The following is a 16,357-nucleotide window of genomic DNA, read 5'->3' as shown; positions in this document are numbered from 1 at the left end:
CATAATACAGTTTTAATGAGTTGTATTAGTTATAACAAAGGTTGTGATATAAGTCTTTACAAATCAGTATATCAAGATATGATGAAAAAGGAAGAAATGTTTGCCTTACATGTGGTTTTCACATAAAGTGTGTTCTTTGCTCTTGTCTAACTTTAACCAGGGCAGATGATTTATCCAAAAGATGGTGTTTTCCAATAGCAGTGGTAGCCTGATTTCAGAAGCTTCTTCAAATTTGACCATGTATGTCTTGTAGTATTGAGCTTTACCAATACACACCGTGGTAAATGCACATTGCTGGTTGTGAAAGATCTCTAGCTCTAGGTGCAGGAGTGCTGGGCACTACACAGGGAATCTCTAGCTACACTGCTGTGGGAGTGCACTGGCCAGCAACAGCAACAGTGGAGCGAGCAGACAAGTCAGGTACACATCTGGTACTAAAATATTTGCCTCATAGAAATTAAACAGGAGTAACCACTACAATGTACAGATATGAGCTGGCCCTTTGTCATAAGGTAGAAGCATTACCCATCTGGTGAGATAATACACAAGCAGCTGGCAGCACCATGTCCCCTTGTAAACCCTGGATAAGTTTGCCTGGCGATCCTCTCAGCCAGCCTGGGCTCACTCGGCATTTGTTTTGAATTGAACGACTCAAAACAAGGAGTAACACGTTCTGTTTGAGAAAAGGTTCACTCATTCCAACGAGATTTTTAGGGCAATGTGTAAAATCTCTATCAGACTTTTGCTGAGTAGCCAGCACTGGAGAGCTTTTTTTTTCAGAGTGGCAGACACTTGAAATTTTAGTGCAGATAAATCTAAGTTTGTACCCTTATTACATTAGACAAGGTTGCTTGTGACAGAGTATATGAAATAGCAATGCTAGGGGTAGCCTCTGTTACTCTTTAATGATTTACAGAGATGTTACCTTGATTTTGCCAAAAGGTTAAAAGTAAGTAACAAACTGTGCTAAAATAATTTAATAGTCTCGCTGAAATTTAGCTTTAGAATGAAATCTGAAAGTTTTAACCTAAGAGTAATAGCCTCCCAAAACCAAAGCAAATAATAAATCCATTTTCTGAATAAAAAAAATCTGTGGACATTACTGCTATGATTGATTTTAAAGCACTTTTATAACTATGTATCTCTGTTTAGTTTATTCTCCAAGCCATTAATCCTCTATATGGATTAAGCTTCTTTGAGACTTTATATATCTATATCTATATCTATATGAATGAGAAAAATAGGTTTTAATACACACTTTTTTTGCATGTAAATATCTGCTTCTTTCTTTGCATATGTGTTATCATTTTTGGTAATATGCTTCTCTGTGTCCATCTCGTAGGCACGCCTTATCACAAACTGGTACTAGCTTCCATGGAAAAGGTCTGTGTGACAGCATTTTCTCATGTGTCAGATCTCCCACTCTTCCTTTGTTGGAAAAATCCCACTGACTTCAGTGAGACAAGACACCTAAGACAATAAAGGTTGTCTGTATTCCTATGAAATTCTAGTGGAACATCTGCAGTGTATTAATTCATAACTACTTTAATAAAAATAGAACCCAGGTACAGACTAAGTGCTAAAAGACTAATGAAGACTAATTGCTGCAAAGAAAACACTCTGCCTTAGTCTGATGGTATGGATGCCAGGCTTTCTAAATATTTACACAACTAACCATCAACAATGGGCCTGTAATAATTGTCTAAATATATATTTACATGTATACAAATCAAAAGCCAGATCCCTTTTCCACTAATAGAAATGAGAGTTTTGCCATTTGCTGTGGTGGAATCAGGGATATGGTCCAATAAAATAGTTTGTCAACTGTTCTCTTCTTCAGGGGAAAATAGGGTTTCTTCTATCATTTTCTTTTAGAGGGCAGCTAAGGGAAAGACAAAATTTAAATAACTCCACTGGATTGATTTTATGTTAAAAGTCTAATGTAAACCTACAAAACAAAAACATTGAGTTAAGGCTTAAAGCTGATTAGTTTCTAGTTTTAAGTGGAAGGGTAAGAAAAGTACAAGGCAAACAATTTCTTTGCAGAGAGAAAGTATATTTTGATTACCTCTTCCTTTTATTGTAAAATCATTCCTCACCACACTATGAGTGGACTCCAAGCATCATTGTTAGCAGGTAAGTCACAAGAACCAAAGCTGAAGTATGGATAAAGCAGCAAGATCATAACACATCAAAGTATCATATACACTGAAGAAATAACTCAGCGTCCTTGGGTGGGCTTTCCTTCCTATAAAAATCTGATCTATGTAGAACTTCATTCACATGGACACTTAACAATGAGGAAGTATTTGCTTTGGCGGAAGTGGATCGCACATCTGTTTAACTTGGTTTGTGGTTTTTTAACATAAGGTTTCTCTGTGTTGTACAGATGTGAATCAGGTAGCATTCAACTTTTTCCCCCACTGCTGAGGTGTTCAGTGGTCACTCTCTGCTGGGGTGCTTGTTTCATTGACTTTTGCCACGCAACCCATCGCTTAGAAGAGCAGGCTTCATTTCTCGACCGGTTTGGTGGGTCTTTTTACTCATTATCAGTCAGCATAAATAATAAATCCAGAAAATGTGCTGTATTTGTTGTTGTTTCCTCCATGTGCTTTTCCTCCATCTAATTTAATGTAAACTTCATCTCCTGGCTCCAGGTGAAGAACCACGCTGTTACTGGCATAGTCGTAGTTCTGATCAGCATCCTGAGCAATCGCACTAGCTCGAACCTACACAAAATACAGAACCACTGGTTAAGAAAACTCAGGCAATTTTTCCTGCCTGGTGAAATTAAAGCATATCCTCAAAGTTTTATTCAACACGCATGAGTTGCCACTTTAAACATATATTGTAATTTATTCCTGTGGCAATTGCTTATTTTCTCCTACTGTACTTCTGAAACTAAAGCAATCATCTCATGAATACACAACTTCCTCATCTCCTCTAGATGTCTGGAGCCTTTTTATAAATATGTGTAAGAACAGCTGGAGTTGGGAGAACTGGATCTGATCCTGTGCCAGTTTTACATTTGGTGTAACTTTTGTATCAGTGGGACAAGTGATTGACAAAGTTGAGGATCCACAGGGAGGCCCACAGGGAGTCCCCAAGATGGACTTTTTCCAGAGGCAGTTTATTGTCATACTAAGCAATAGGATCATGCTGCAAAAAAGAATACAAGAAGTACCCCCCACACACATGCACAAAAGCAGTATGGGTTTGGAAAAACTGCTATTACCACAGTTCAGTAAGCAAACATTTAATTTCACTGTGTTTTAAGGATGCATTTTTGAAAAATCATAGACAAGTCACTATTTTCTGTAAGAGTTTTTTGGAATTTACAAGTCATTGAGGGCTTTTCATTTGCAACTTTCCCTTAAACATACTTTTTCCCATTTCTCCATTGGTATTCCACTACTGATTAAATTTAACATTTCTTGCAAACTGGAAATAATCTGTAATTTCAAGATATATGTTGGTTTTCAGCAATGAACAGCCTGTGCCATTGTAAGTCTCCAAATCATTTATATATAATTTGACTCTGTTTGGTAAAATATTTAAACGTGGTTGTATGTGATTTATTTCAGTGTAACACGTCATCTGCTTGTTGCTTGTCTTTGTTCTAGCGTAGTTACAGAGCAGTAAATGATTTAGTGGCATTGCAAATCTGAACTAAGTAATAATGCATGACTTGGCGTACTATATGTGGGATTTTTTTCTGCTCTGAACTGAAAAAATAGGCTATAAGTCATAATTTTCCATGGATTCCTTTCAAAGTTTACATGATAAATTTCCAAATTAAAGTTTCATGTGATATGATTTCACATTAATATTGAAATGTTAAAAAGGAGGGGGTTCTTTTACCATGCAGGATCTTATGGCATTATGCAGCTTAAAAATCACAGTAGGTGGAAATTCTTTATGCATCCTGTAAGAACAGTGAGAAAGGCTGCAAAGGCTTGCAAAGCTGTGACAGGCTGCAAATTTAAACTGATACGTGGCATGATGATAAAACTCGACTATTTCAGGACTTCTTGGTCCTGACTTGCCTGGTATTGTTTACAAAGGTGATCTCTTTTGCTAGTATTTTAAGCAATAATTATTCTAAGTACTGGATGTTTCCTTTGGAATAGTGACTGGCAGGGCAGAGTAGAAGGCTCTGGGCCATTAACCCTGGAAAGACCTTCCAGAGAAAATAATGGACTGAGGCGGTTGCTGGCAGTGGAAATGGAAAGGGCAAGTGGGGAGGCGTGAAAAGGCCACAGACAAGGTAGAAAAACTTCCACAGAGAACAGGTCTTGCATAATGGTGAGAAAAATGATTTAAAGGACTTTTCAAATTCATGTTTACTTCCTAATGAAATGCTGCTTTGTGGATTTGTATAAAATCTTGTGGACGGTAAGGGAGACTTTGAATTACATCAGTAATTCAAGGGAGTCAGCATGTGGACACTGGCTACAACAGCAATGGATATTTCATTTTTAAGATTCTACATAATTCATACTGGCTGGAAAAAAAGAAAAAGATTCTGGATACTGAAAGTCTAGAAACCAAAATGCAGATGTTAGTGCCTTGTGTGTAGCAGCAAAGGTCCTGTATGCTATTCTTAGTGGGTTTACCTGCTTGCTTGGTTAGCCAGAGCAATTTCTTTTTAAAGCCTAGAACAGTCTCAAATGAATTCTCCTCAAATGAATGGAGTGTACTGCTGCAAGAGGGTAAATGCATCTCAAAATTAAAGCATTATGAGACAATACATTTCACAAGTTCATGTAAGTTCTTTCATGAAGCTACGCTCTCAGCCTGCACACACATCCCTAAGCTGTGTCACCTCAGCACTTCCCTGTTCAAGCTTGATAACCATTAAAGCAGACAATGTGGTAACATTGGGGACCTTGAGGTTTCACATATGTATTACTTAGGAATGCTTTTTTTTTTTGGTAAGTCATACAGTTTTCAATGTTTCCAGTTTTTTCATTGTTAGAGAACATTGGATTTATAATGTTGCCTTTGTCTCTCCATTTAACTGCTTACTTCCAAAATTTCTGAGCTTCCTTACAAATATACATAAAGCCTGTCACATCAGCATTTAGTGTATCAAGTATAAATCCTAGTCAATCATTGAAGTATTAAAACTGTGGGTTGATTTAAAACCACTGATGCGTAGATATTTCCCTAAATATCTCATATAGTATATACAAATGTACACATAGAACCTCTCTTTAGGTGGGTTTTTTCTTTCTTCTTTGAATAGCTCTGAGTTTGTCTCAAGTCTGGCACTGGAAGTATCTATATTTGGAAATGGTTAGACTTCAGCTTCAATTGAATATTTGTAATTGGATGCTTCTTTAAAACTACTGCTATGTATTTATTTTTCAGGGTTCGGGAAAATAAACACTCTACAACATTATAAATATGGGTAAAAATAGATCAATTCTTTAGTTGTAAGTAAAATTGTATTTCTTCAGTGAAGAATATTGCTTTTGTAGGGAGATATCAAAGTGAATATATTAGGATGTAGTTAGTTTTACTAGTCCTGCTTTATCTGCTGAGACAGTATTTATGGTAGATATTTTCTAATTTAATTAATTGCCGCTGATGTCCTCATTATTCCGTTTTCACAGTCCTTCTGAGGAGCCATAAAGAAAAGGTTAAGTGGCATATCAGATTAATTTACTGGCAGCCGCCGCTCCCGTGTGCGCCGAGCACAAAGGGCCGCCGGCCGGCCGTGCTCGGCTGGGGAGGAGACGCGCAAACGAACGGGGCTGAGCGCGGCCGCCAGGCACGGCGGGGACACGGGGGCCGCCGTCCAGTCCTAGGGAGCCGAGCCATCCCCCAGCCTACCCCGCCGGAGGGCAAACAGCCCAGGGAGAGCGGCAGCGCTGGCTCCGGGCTCCCCGAGCGGCCAGCCCAGCCCTGCTCGCCAGGACTGCTCGGGGGCGGCGGGACCTGTTGAGCCGCCGGTGTGCGGGGGCCGGGGTACCGGCGGGAGCACCGCGGAGCTCCGGGGACACGGGAACGACTGAGCACCTCACACTGTCCCTGGGCATCCAGAGCTTTGAGAGATGGCGGTGCCTTAAAGCGCCGGAGGAATTAGTGTCAGCCTAACCGTGTCTGTTAACTACTCACGGAAGAGGCGCAAAATTGCCAAGGAGGGGTTACAAGGGGGCAATGTAACAGGCAGTGGCTACGTTTATCCTAATTAAAAGGGATGATTCCTCTGTGTTTCAGAAGGCAGCATCGCAAAGCCTTTAATTATTTCCGATGCCTTCATCCTGCCCAGGGGATGCCGACAGCCTCGGGTCCTGCCCGGGCTCTCCGGACGCCCGGTGTGCCTCCTGGCACGGTCCGTCAGCCGGCACCGGCCCGCCAAGGGCTCAGGTCTGCGGGCACCGATCTCGCTCTATTACCAGCTATCCTGACAGGGAGAAGCCTCGCACCCCTCCGGGGGCTGAGCGTATCAAGCCCGGCGCTCCGCTGCGTGGGAGCCCCGTCCCGTGCCGTGGCTGCGTCCCTCCCACCCACCTCACCCCTTCCCAGGGCACAGCACCACCCTCTCCCGAGCTCACCCACCGGCCCTGGCTCCCCTTTCTTGCCGGGGACTTCTCCCTCCCGGAGGGAGCGCCGGGCTCTTCTTGCCCCTGCGGGGGCAGCGCAGTTTGTACGCCCGCCCCCCGCTCCCGTCCCGGCAGAGTTGCGGGCAGCGCTCCGCGCCCGGGGCGGTGGCCAAGGCGAGCCGGGAGCTGCTCTGCTCGGACTGCGGGCTGGGAGCGGCACCTACGGCGTGGCTCTCGGAAAGGAGAGCGCGTCGAGTCCGCATTCACCCAGCAGCCCGGGCGGAGAGGGTCGGAGCTCCCCGCAGGTTCCCCGCCAACAGCGGAGAGGCGGCCGCCGGTCCCAATCTCCCGCCTCCCGCCGCCCGGGCTCGGGCTCTGCTCCCCCGGCACGCACCCGCGCCGCCTCCAGCGGCCGCCCGGCTCCCCCTCCCCGCCCGCTTCCCGCCCTTCCCGCGCCGCTCCGCCCGCTGCCCGCACAGCGTCCGCTCCCTCGGGGAACCCCCGTCCCCCCGGGGCCCCCTGCCCTCCTGTCCCCGGCTGTCCCCGGCGCGGCGCCCACCTGGTTGTTCTTGCAGAGGTCGGCCCACATGCTGGTGCCGTCGCCGCCCCGCATAAGCACATGGTAGGTGAAGAAGTAGATGCCGGGGATGGAGCAGGTGAACTTGCCGGTGGTGGGATCGTAGTGGTTGCCGAGGTTGGTGACCACGTCGTCGAACTTGAGCACCTCGTAGCCCTCGTGTTGCCGCTTGAGGCCGGCGTAGAAGGCGATTTTGGGGACGGTGCTGTAGGTGGCGGCGCTGATGGCCCCCGCCGCGTTCAGCCCCGGCGCCCCGGGGGGGCCCGGCAGGCCCTGCCGCCCCGGCTCGCCCTTCTCACCCGGCGGCCCCACCGGGCCGGGCGGCCCCGGCTCCCCCGGCGGGCCGCGCGGCCCCGCTTTGCCCGGCCGGCCGGCCTCCCCCTTGGGCCCCTGGATGAAGGTGGGCAGGGACTGCATGAGCCCGCGGTCGGGCGTGGCCGCCGTGCTGGGCGCCTTGGTGCCGCCGTAGGGGTCGCAGACCATGCGGCAGGTGCCGAGCATCTCGTAGTGCGCCGAGGTGCCGGCCGAGCTGACCAGCACCGGGATGAGGATGACCAGCAGCAGCACCATCACCACCCCCAGCGCGCCGGCCGCTATCAGCCGCCGCCTGCTGCCCACCAGCCGGCTCAGCGCAGGGCGATCCTCTTGTCTGCTTTTGGACAAAATCTTGATGGTTGGCGGGGTTCCTCCTCAGAGCCGAAAAAACGCCGAGCCCGAGTGAGCTCGGCTCCCCTGGGGCTCGGCCGCCCTCCCAAGGGCCGCCGGTGTTGCGGGGGATCCCGCGGGTCGCGGCGCTCCGCTGCGGCCGCTGCAGCCGCGGGGCGGGCGAGGGAGCGGAGCGGGAGAGGAAGAGCTGCCGCCGCGCCCCGGCCGCCCGCACTTTTATGCTCCCGCTGGCGATCGACTTTTTTTTTTTTGCAGGCTGTGCCAGTCCGAGTCAACTTTCCCTGGAACTTGCCTTTCCTCTCGCGATCGCCCCGCTCGCCTGCTCGCTCTCTCTCTCCCTCCCTCTCTCTCTCTTTTCGCAGAGACGACAGTCCTCAGCGGGGACGCGCCTCCCGGCCGCCCCGGTGCCCGCCGCCCAGTGCCCGCGCCGCCGCGCCGAAGCCGAAGCCGAAGCCGGAGCCGGAGCCGAAGGGAGAGCGGGATCCTGCCCGAGTGCCACCTGCCAGGAGAGGAGGAGGCTGACGAGCGCGCTGGAGCAATTTATAGGCACCCAAAAGCGCAGGGGAAAGGGGAGCTGCTTTGGCATCTCATTCCAGCATCTGCTCTGCTCTTCCCACTCACAGAGAGTTTGGCATTACTCTGGCAGTGTGGGAAATATATATTTTTTTTCTTTTCTCCCTCCCCCACCTCTCCCGCAAACGGATGAACAGCGAAATCGTGAGCCTCACTCACTAGCTGCATCTTGTGATGACAGCTCTTTCTGAAGCAGACCGAAAGGAAGAGACGTGCTTAGCAGCCTCTGGGTACCCTTCAGGTCACCGATCGAGAATTAAAAGGTCAATCCACCTCCTGCTTAACGCTTCCCTGAGGCCACTTTGCCATGTTAGCGTTTTCTGGGAAATACCTCTTTAAATGCAGGGATGTTTTACCAATTGTCCGAGTAAAAGTTATTTGAAAATATACCTCCCACAATAATAAAGAGATTTAAGGCAATTTCGGATCTCCCTCTTTCTCCTCGTCCCAATTGCAACCACACAGACAGTAAAGGAAATAGTTTTTCCTGTGAATTAAAATTGACGTGCTCATCACTGGCTACCGTGTTTCCCGGTGTTAAAACCAGCCGCGGCTCTGCTTGCAAACCGGCACTGAGGGAAAGTGTTCCCTTTTGTTGAGAAGCCAAAGAAAAGTCCGGGGTATATGCAAATCGTCAGATGCTTAAGACCTGATATAAAGATCTCTTTGGCTTAACTCAGGGGCAGTAAAGCATTTTGTTAAAACTTGGAGGCTGTTTTTTTGTTGTTGTTGTTTTTGCTGTCTTCTAATTTTTTCTTTTTCTTCTTTTTTTTTTTTTTTTTTTTTTTTTTTTTTTTTTTTGGTGCATGAAAGGCTTCTCCTCCCCCAGGGTCTGATGGGCACCTTTGTGACTGAGTGGGAAGGTGAATGTGCAGTATTAGTGGCAATGTTGCAGAGAAAATATTAAAGAACTTGTCCTGCTTACAGATCTACAAGGTACACAAAGAGCTGTTTAAACAAACAAACAGAATTGATTCCTAAATCATACTTCTGTATTCAGGAGCAATGGACGTCAATCAAAGCTGGGTGACATTTGCCTGTCAATACAGGGATGATGGCTGGGAAGAGTGTGACTTATTACAGCAGGGCAAGAATCAGAAATGAGCAACAGCAGCAAATAGGACAACAACCAAATAATGGCATCTCCAGCGATGATCAGAGGGCTGTGATCTTGTCTTGGATTTTATTAGCACGAATCTGCTCTCCTCTCACTGTTCTCTTTTATTTCTTTTCTATTCCGCAACACAATAAGGTCAAACAAGCAGGCAGTGGGAAACAAAGATTCATTGATTCTTCCTTTTAAGCAGAAATGTCAGCAGCTCCTTTTGCTCTTTCCTGAGAGACTCAAAGGCATCGAGTGTGTCCATGCCGTGCAGAGATGGGCCAGTCCAGCTCCTTATCTCCCAAGAAAACTGTCGACAAACCTTCCATTCACGCATTTGTAAATATTCCTCCCTCCCCTTTTAAAAAAGTTTTTATTTTTTACTTTTCTCTAATGCTCTGTCTTTAAAAAATTCCTTATCTGGCACTGACACAAGCTAGCCAGTTCCCTTAGCTAAGGCTTCCCCTCAAGACCCAGGAAGGCAGTCCAACACACTTGGAGGATTATGTTCATATCTCATTGCTCTCTTCACCCCATGGGAAAGGGCTTTCAGCACTGTTTTTTCTTCTGGGCAAGAAAAACTGAAAAGATATGCCAGAAGTGACTGCTCTGTCTCAGCCTGTAGCTGGGCCCTTGAGGTGTTGTATTTAGTCATCCCCAAGCCAGCTGGTTTTTGTGACATCAGGGTGTGCATGAGCCTTCGTTGCAATGGCTGCGATGCACGTTAGGCAAAGGACAGATCTCATTCTGAAATAAACACAAACCTGTCATGAACTGTGAAGCCATTGTGATGCTGAGTGACCTTTTGGCATCAAGCACACCCTCAGCTCCTTACTCCAGCTATGATAAGCCTGATTCTTAAAGTTGGTCCTACCATACCAACCTTTTCCTTAACAGTTTTATCCTCACTTGTGCTGCCTGGGATGCTCATTCACTCTAAACCGTTGCAGACCTTCTCCCAAAGAAGACAGCCACAAAAATCACAGCCAGAGTAACCAGAATAGAGAGATCAAGGCAAATACTGGGTTGTCAGCAGGGGTTTTATGTTAGCTTGGAACATAACCTGTGACCTTGGACTTAGTTAACAGATTAGTTGCCTAGGAAAAATTGTATTTTCTTGGAAAACTAAAAATGGGAAACCAAAGTGCTCAGAAGTTATGCACCAGAGATCTCAGCAGTCTGGTGCAAATTAAAAGGAAGAGTAGGAAACTCTTTTTGCTATGGGACCTTTGTTGCCCTGAAATGGTGTGTCAAAAATTGATCTGCTGTAATTAAGGCTTGGGTAGCACTTAGGTTATAATCTCTCCATGCTAAAGGCTGACAGTCCAGATTGACAGTCCATTCTTAGTGTAACCATTACACCTATATGAGCTGCTGCCAGTCTTAATGTGCTAAATTTATTTGTATTTTTGAAGCCCTCTTGCTAGCTGGCTCCAGCCATTCAGCTTGTTTGCTTCCTTTCCTGTTCTCTGGGCCCTCGTGCAGTCAGACTTGCAGGTGGTGCTCGAGCTGTAGCCCCTGCAGCCTCTGCCATTTGCAACAACCTTGTCACAGCCCTTGCTCCCTAATTAGTTAATGTTCATACAGAGGCTTAAAGACATGCAGCATAACATGCATATCTGTTTTACATGGGTGCTGTTGCCTCAGCACTAACACAGGGGAAAATTGAAGAAAAAAATTTACAAATTCAACCACTGGCATACAGGGCAACACACCCTGCAGGCACCAAGCACAAAATGGCTCCTCACACCTGCAATGCTAAATTCAAAGTTAGCCCAGGAAAAATACTCTGTGAGAAAGGGTAACCCTTTACCAACTACAATAAGCAGGAGTCCCATGGAAAAAGGCATATGCCTAGAAAATGAGTGTGCCAATGCTGTGCCAAGCTCCACCCTGCTTCTGCTCACTCCTATCTGCATCTGGTTCCCTCTGAATTATATTTTCAATCTCTTTTATTATTATTTTAGAGACATGTTTTGAATTTCACTCTGCTCAGAAATTAAGGCTTTGCTACACTGTACTGTTATAAACACTAATTTAATTGCATACTTAAAGGTTAGCATTTTAGCCTGGGTCCCAGTGATATGGTCAAGGAAAAAATATGCACTCATTCCAACATGTAATTAGGTTAATGCTGTAAAATATAAACAGGGAAAAATATTCCTATCACTCTAGGTGGCTCAAAGGTACCATGGTGACAGACGCAGCAACGACATGTTGCTATCCCAAACCATCCTTGGTATCCTATTCCATGTCTGTTTCCTTAGTTTGGCAAAATCAGCTCTGGCATTTGTGTCAGGCATCAGGTCCTGGAGAGGACCATGTCCTGCACCAGTTTTGGTAGGAGACTGTAGAGGTAGCTTTAATCAAACTCTCACAAAACCTATTTTGGTCAGGATGACTGAAGACCAAATATGTTTATAGAGTTGCAAGATGCCCACTGTATTCCTTATTAAAAATCAGGCTTTTTATGCTCATGGAAAGTAAATCAGCTTTGGTGTGTAACACAAAAAAAATGTTTTGCTGATTTTTGGAAGTTTTTATCTGTCCTTTGGAACATAGGAAGTCCTTTCCCAGGCTATTCTCTGCTACTAAGGGATTTAAGCCACCTTTATGTGTGATTTGAGATACTGTAGATTAAGATTTATTGCAATTAATAGCGCCCTTTGAAGACCAGTGTCAATGCAAAGGCAGGAAAATGATCCAAAGAAAATGTATCCAGCCTTGAAAGGGTTACATCCACTTTTCAAACCCACATGGGGAGGGAATTCGAGGAGGGCTGTCGCTGAAGTGACAGGGCTCAACAAGGAGAATTTGCAAATAAATTTGACATATTTCTTCCATTTAGCTTTTAATCTGAAAAGATCAGTCAAATAAGACTGGTTACTGGGGGGAGGGAAGGAGTGAGAGCCGAATTAAAGTGGAAAGATTGGAACCAAAATCATGCATGTCATGTTTTGACTGGTGAATTACCGCAGATATAAAAACATAACTCTGTATGTAAAAATAAGTCTTAAACACATAGGGACCTAAAGTTTACCCATTCAGCTGACAAAGTTTAAGGATATAAAAGATTCCTATATGACACCCAATAATTGTCAACATAAATAGCAGTAATTAACCATAAAAGATTCTCATAATTGCGAGTGCCCTTGTTTATTCAAAATAAAACATCAATTGCAAGCAAAAAAATTGTTCTTTCAGGTTTCTTCTTTCCCATTAACCTTCAAGCCTGCTGGTCTGTGTCTTCTCTCTATTTTATCCCTATGGAGTCATGATCTAAGGTGGTGAATACAAGGCTGTAGTGCTGCTTGGGAAAGCACATGAGCAGTCAGCCTTGGGATTATTTTTGGTTATGATGCAAGTACCTCTCCATCCACAGTGTGGCCTGAGCAGCTCATTGCTCTTGCCCTGGTGATGGTACAGAGTTGCCAGAGCTGTGTCGCATTCATGGTCTCTGGGTAAAGCTGCACCCACTGACACCCCCTTTCTTACTTGTCCCCCTTTCCAGGTGGCAGGTCCACGCTTTGCTTTGCACAAGGAGCTGGGATTTGTTCCTGGAGAGTCTCTAAGAGCCATGGTGCTGTGGAGGGGTAACTGAGCAATGCTTGCACCAATCAGTAATGCTTCCTGCATTAATAGACTCAGTTTGCCCATAAGTGCTCTGCATTTCAGGAACTGGATTTCCAGCCATGAGGGTTTTTATACAGTGCTTCCACCAGCTTTTCTCACAGGAGCCTGGGCATCCAGTGTCCCTACAGACCATGACAGCACCTGCTTGCAGCAGGGTCCAGCTCAGCTGTACTTGCTGAAAACATATTTTTCTGTCTACACCCCACTTTTCCCATCCTGTAGGATGGGCATTTTAACTGATCACCCTCTTTTAACGAAGAAGTGCTGTCTTCTGCCACCACCTATGTAACCACATTTTCCATGTAGGCTTTCTGCTTGGTCCACTCTCCTCCTTTTAACTCTCTTCTGATCAAAATCCACACAACATAACCTGTCACAAGGAGGCACTCAGAAGATCTCACAGTGTTCATTAATAAAGCCCAAAATACAGAGATAGTCATAAATGCTATTAAATCAAGGAGTATTGCTAATAATGAAGGCTACAGTGTCAGCATTCTTATGAGGATGTAAATAGTAAATACAAAGGGGTGGAAGATAAATGCCTCTAACATGGGAGTAAGATTAAACAACCACTTTGTCCCTGCTTAAAGCTATACCAATAAGCAAAGACATATATCATGTTGCACTTCTATTAAAAATTATGTCAGTAGTTAGAGTCAATCAGGAGGAGATTTCCAGATGATTTGCCCATGAGAACTATTTTGGTTACCTTTGAAATGGTTATTAGACTGCCAATGCTATTAAAGAGAGATGTTAGGGGAAAAAAGCAAGAGCAGACAAGCTTTTCTAAACTGTCATCTGTGATTTACCCTTCCTTCTCCAAACCTGAAAGACTCCCTTTCCATTGTTCTACCAACCCAGCAATCTTCTGGCATTTCATACTGGAGTCCTTTATATTCATCAGGAGGTTGATGGATGGGCAATAAGAATGGATAGATGGGAGTGGAAAACTCAAAATTAAAATCCCCAGAGTGGCAAGATGCCCAAGAGATTTATTTTTTCTTCTGTCATCCCCTCAACTGAATTTCTTTTTGTGCCTGATTATTGATTTCTGGAGCAGTTAATGGTGTAATTTACTTTGCAAGTTGCAATTACTTCTGATCATTCATTTTTCTTCCTATCTGTTCATTAGCTAAAGCAGGAGACTGTCTGATCCCAAACAATCTCCCCAACAAGAAAATGGCACACTGTGGGCTTTGGTGTGGTCCTGCAAGACACTGAGTTTTGATTATTATAGTTGGCAACTGTGTTTGGAATTTTGCAAAAGTTGGCCTTACATTGTTACAAAAGGCATGCTGCAATATTATTCTGTAGGCCAAATCCATCACAAATTAGGAATAACTCCATTGATGGAAGCTGTAAACTGAGATGTTAACTAGCACATATGAGATCAGAATTGGGTCTGCTTATTTGCATCACATCCCTGGAATCCCATTTCAATTCTGTTTGTCCAGTCTGCTAAAATTAGTTTGCTACAACAGAGTTGCAAATCACAGGGAGATACAATGAGTGCTCTCCTTCCCAAGAGGGACTGATTATGCCTGCACAATGAGGAAGGGACCAGGACATTCCTTGTGGCATTGTAGAGATACAAGCCTTGCAGAGGAACCATTGTGTATTTTTTTCCAGCATAATGTATTGCCAATGCCATTATTAATAAGCTCTCCTGTACTGGATGTAACTTTGGGTTTGGTATTTGTTATTTTATTTTCTGTCATATTATTTGGGCATTTAACGAAATAAGTAAAGGATGCATACTGGAGACAAAAATAGAAGTATTCACCCCCTCCCCCAAGAAATGCATGTATTCTTATGCAATTCATGCATTTTCAGCTAGACTGTTTGTGTTTATTCTATGTACTATTAAAACTCTAGTGTGCACAATTACTGCACAAATCCAAAATGCCTCAAGTGAGAAATGGAACATGACTGGCTGGAGAGCATGTCTGCCATCTGGGACAGAGATTTTCTGATCTCCAGGAAGAGCAAATTTCAGCTAGAATGTTGCCTTCATGCACTGAGACATTACAAATATGCTTTCAATATGGAGAGACACACATATGCCCATGCACATGTATGCATACAAATGTAAAATAAAAATGTGTATGTTTTGAGAAATCAGAACAGAACAATAAAACCTATCACAATTCAGGAACTTGCTATCTTGGGTTTTATTGTTTAAATGCAACCCAAAAGACAGGAATAATATACACAATATTCCACGAAAATATTCTCAATCCCTGGCATGCATTACTACTGAGCTGATTGAGTGCCAAATGCTGTTTGCACTTAGCTCGTGAGTGAGTCTGTTGGCCTGGAAGGAGCCCTTTCTCCTCTGCTGCCACACAGTGAAGCTCACTGAACTTACACTGGAGTTCCACTGCTATTTGTGAGAATGGAATTTACCCTGGAATCTCCTGTTTCATTAACTTTAAACCACTAATACCAGTCATTCAATATCTTAAAAAGGCAAGAATCTTTTATGGATTTTAATGCCTGGGAGGGGGAATGAAATGAAGAATTTTCACTGGGTGTCCTGATAAATGCCACTTCTCCCTGCAATGCTGGAAGGGATCAGAAGAGGATATCTGAGCAGGGCCTCTGAGCAGGGTAAGACTGTTGTGCACCTGGGTTACAAAGGAAATGCCATTTCTGGAGAGCAGCATTTCCTGACATAATATTGCAGTGATAATATGTTGAGAAAAACATGTTTAGGTATTATTTTGAGAATTAATTTTGAACCAGGCAAAATGCAGCACAGGGAGTGAGTCTGCAGGAGCAATCTTTGTTATTTCGGCACAGGGAGAAATCTGCAGCAAGGGTGATGACAGCAACTTCAAGGCAGCTTTGAGCAAATCCTTCAGACAACTTGTCTGTTGAGGGCTTCTCCAACATTTGTCTCCCACCAGGTAGGGATATTAATGACTTTAAGCACAAACCAAATTTGTGCTGCCAACTTTGTTGCTTGGGTTCCTTTTTTCAGGAAATATGGCAAGTGGAAAGCAATGCGCTGTTGTGCTGCAAAGCTTGGCAACTCTGGAATTCAGCCACCAGAGAGACTGAGACTAAAGACTTTGAGTCAGTTTCCTTTTTATTCATTAGATCACCCCCCTGGGTTTTATATCCCAGATATTTTTTCTTTACACTGGGTAGGCATTTATTTGGCATTTAACATAGATTTTTTATTAGTTTTCTGTTCTTCATTATATCTTGATCACACCTCCCCACTCAATCTATTGCAGCTTTTTCATTTTA

General features: G+C 44.6%; 1 protein-coding gene across 1 annotated transcript; it reads right to left on the bottom strand.

The window, feature by feature from the left end:
* Window positions 1-66: 66 nt before the first annotated feature.
* On the bottom strand, window positions 67-7,698 carry C1QL3 (complement C1q like 3). Its single transcript, XM_030229343.2, has 2 exons — window positions 7,111-7,698; window positions 67-2,729 (listed from the first exon to the last, which is right to left on the bottom strand). Exons 1-2 carry the CDS (start codon window positions 7,696-7,698, stop codon window positions 2,550-2,552), a joined length of 768 nt encoding a protein of 255 aa, XP_030085203.1. The 3' UTR covers window positions 67-2,549.
* Window positions 7,699-16,357: the final 8,659 nt, after the last annotated feature.

This window comes from Serinus canaria, chromosome 2, assembly GCF_022539315.1.
Source record: "Serinus canaria isolate serCan28SL12 chromosome 2, serCan2020, whole genome shotgun sequence".
NCBI lineage: Eukaryota > Metazoa > Chordata > Aves > Passeriformes > Fringillidae > Serinus > Serinus canaria.
The sequence above is the reverse complement of the archived record's forward strand: the minus strand, read 5'-3'. Positions and strand labels throughout refer to the sequence as shown.

Coding starts and splice junctions, on each gene's coding strand:
- C1QL3 (XM_030229343.2), bottom strand. CDS start 7,698: ATGGTGCTGCTGCTGGTCATCCTCATCCCGGTGCTGGTCAGCTCGGCC. Junction 2,730..7,110: donor ACCTCTGCAAGAACAACCAG/GTGGGCGCCGCG, acceptor TATTTTGTGTAG/GTTCGAGCTAGTGCGATTGC.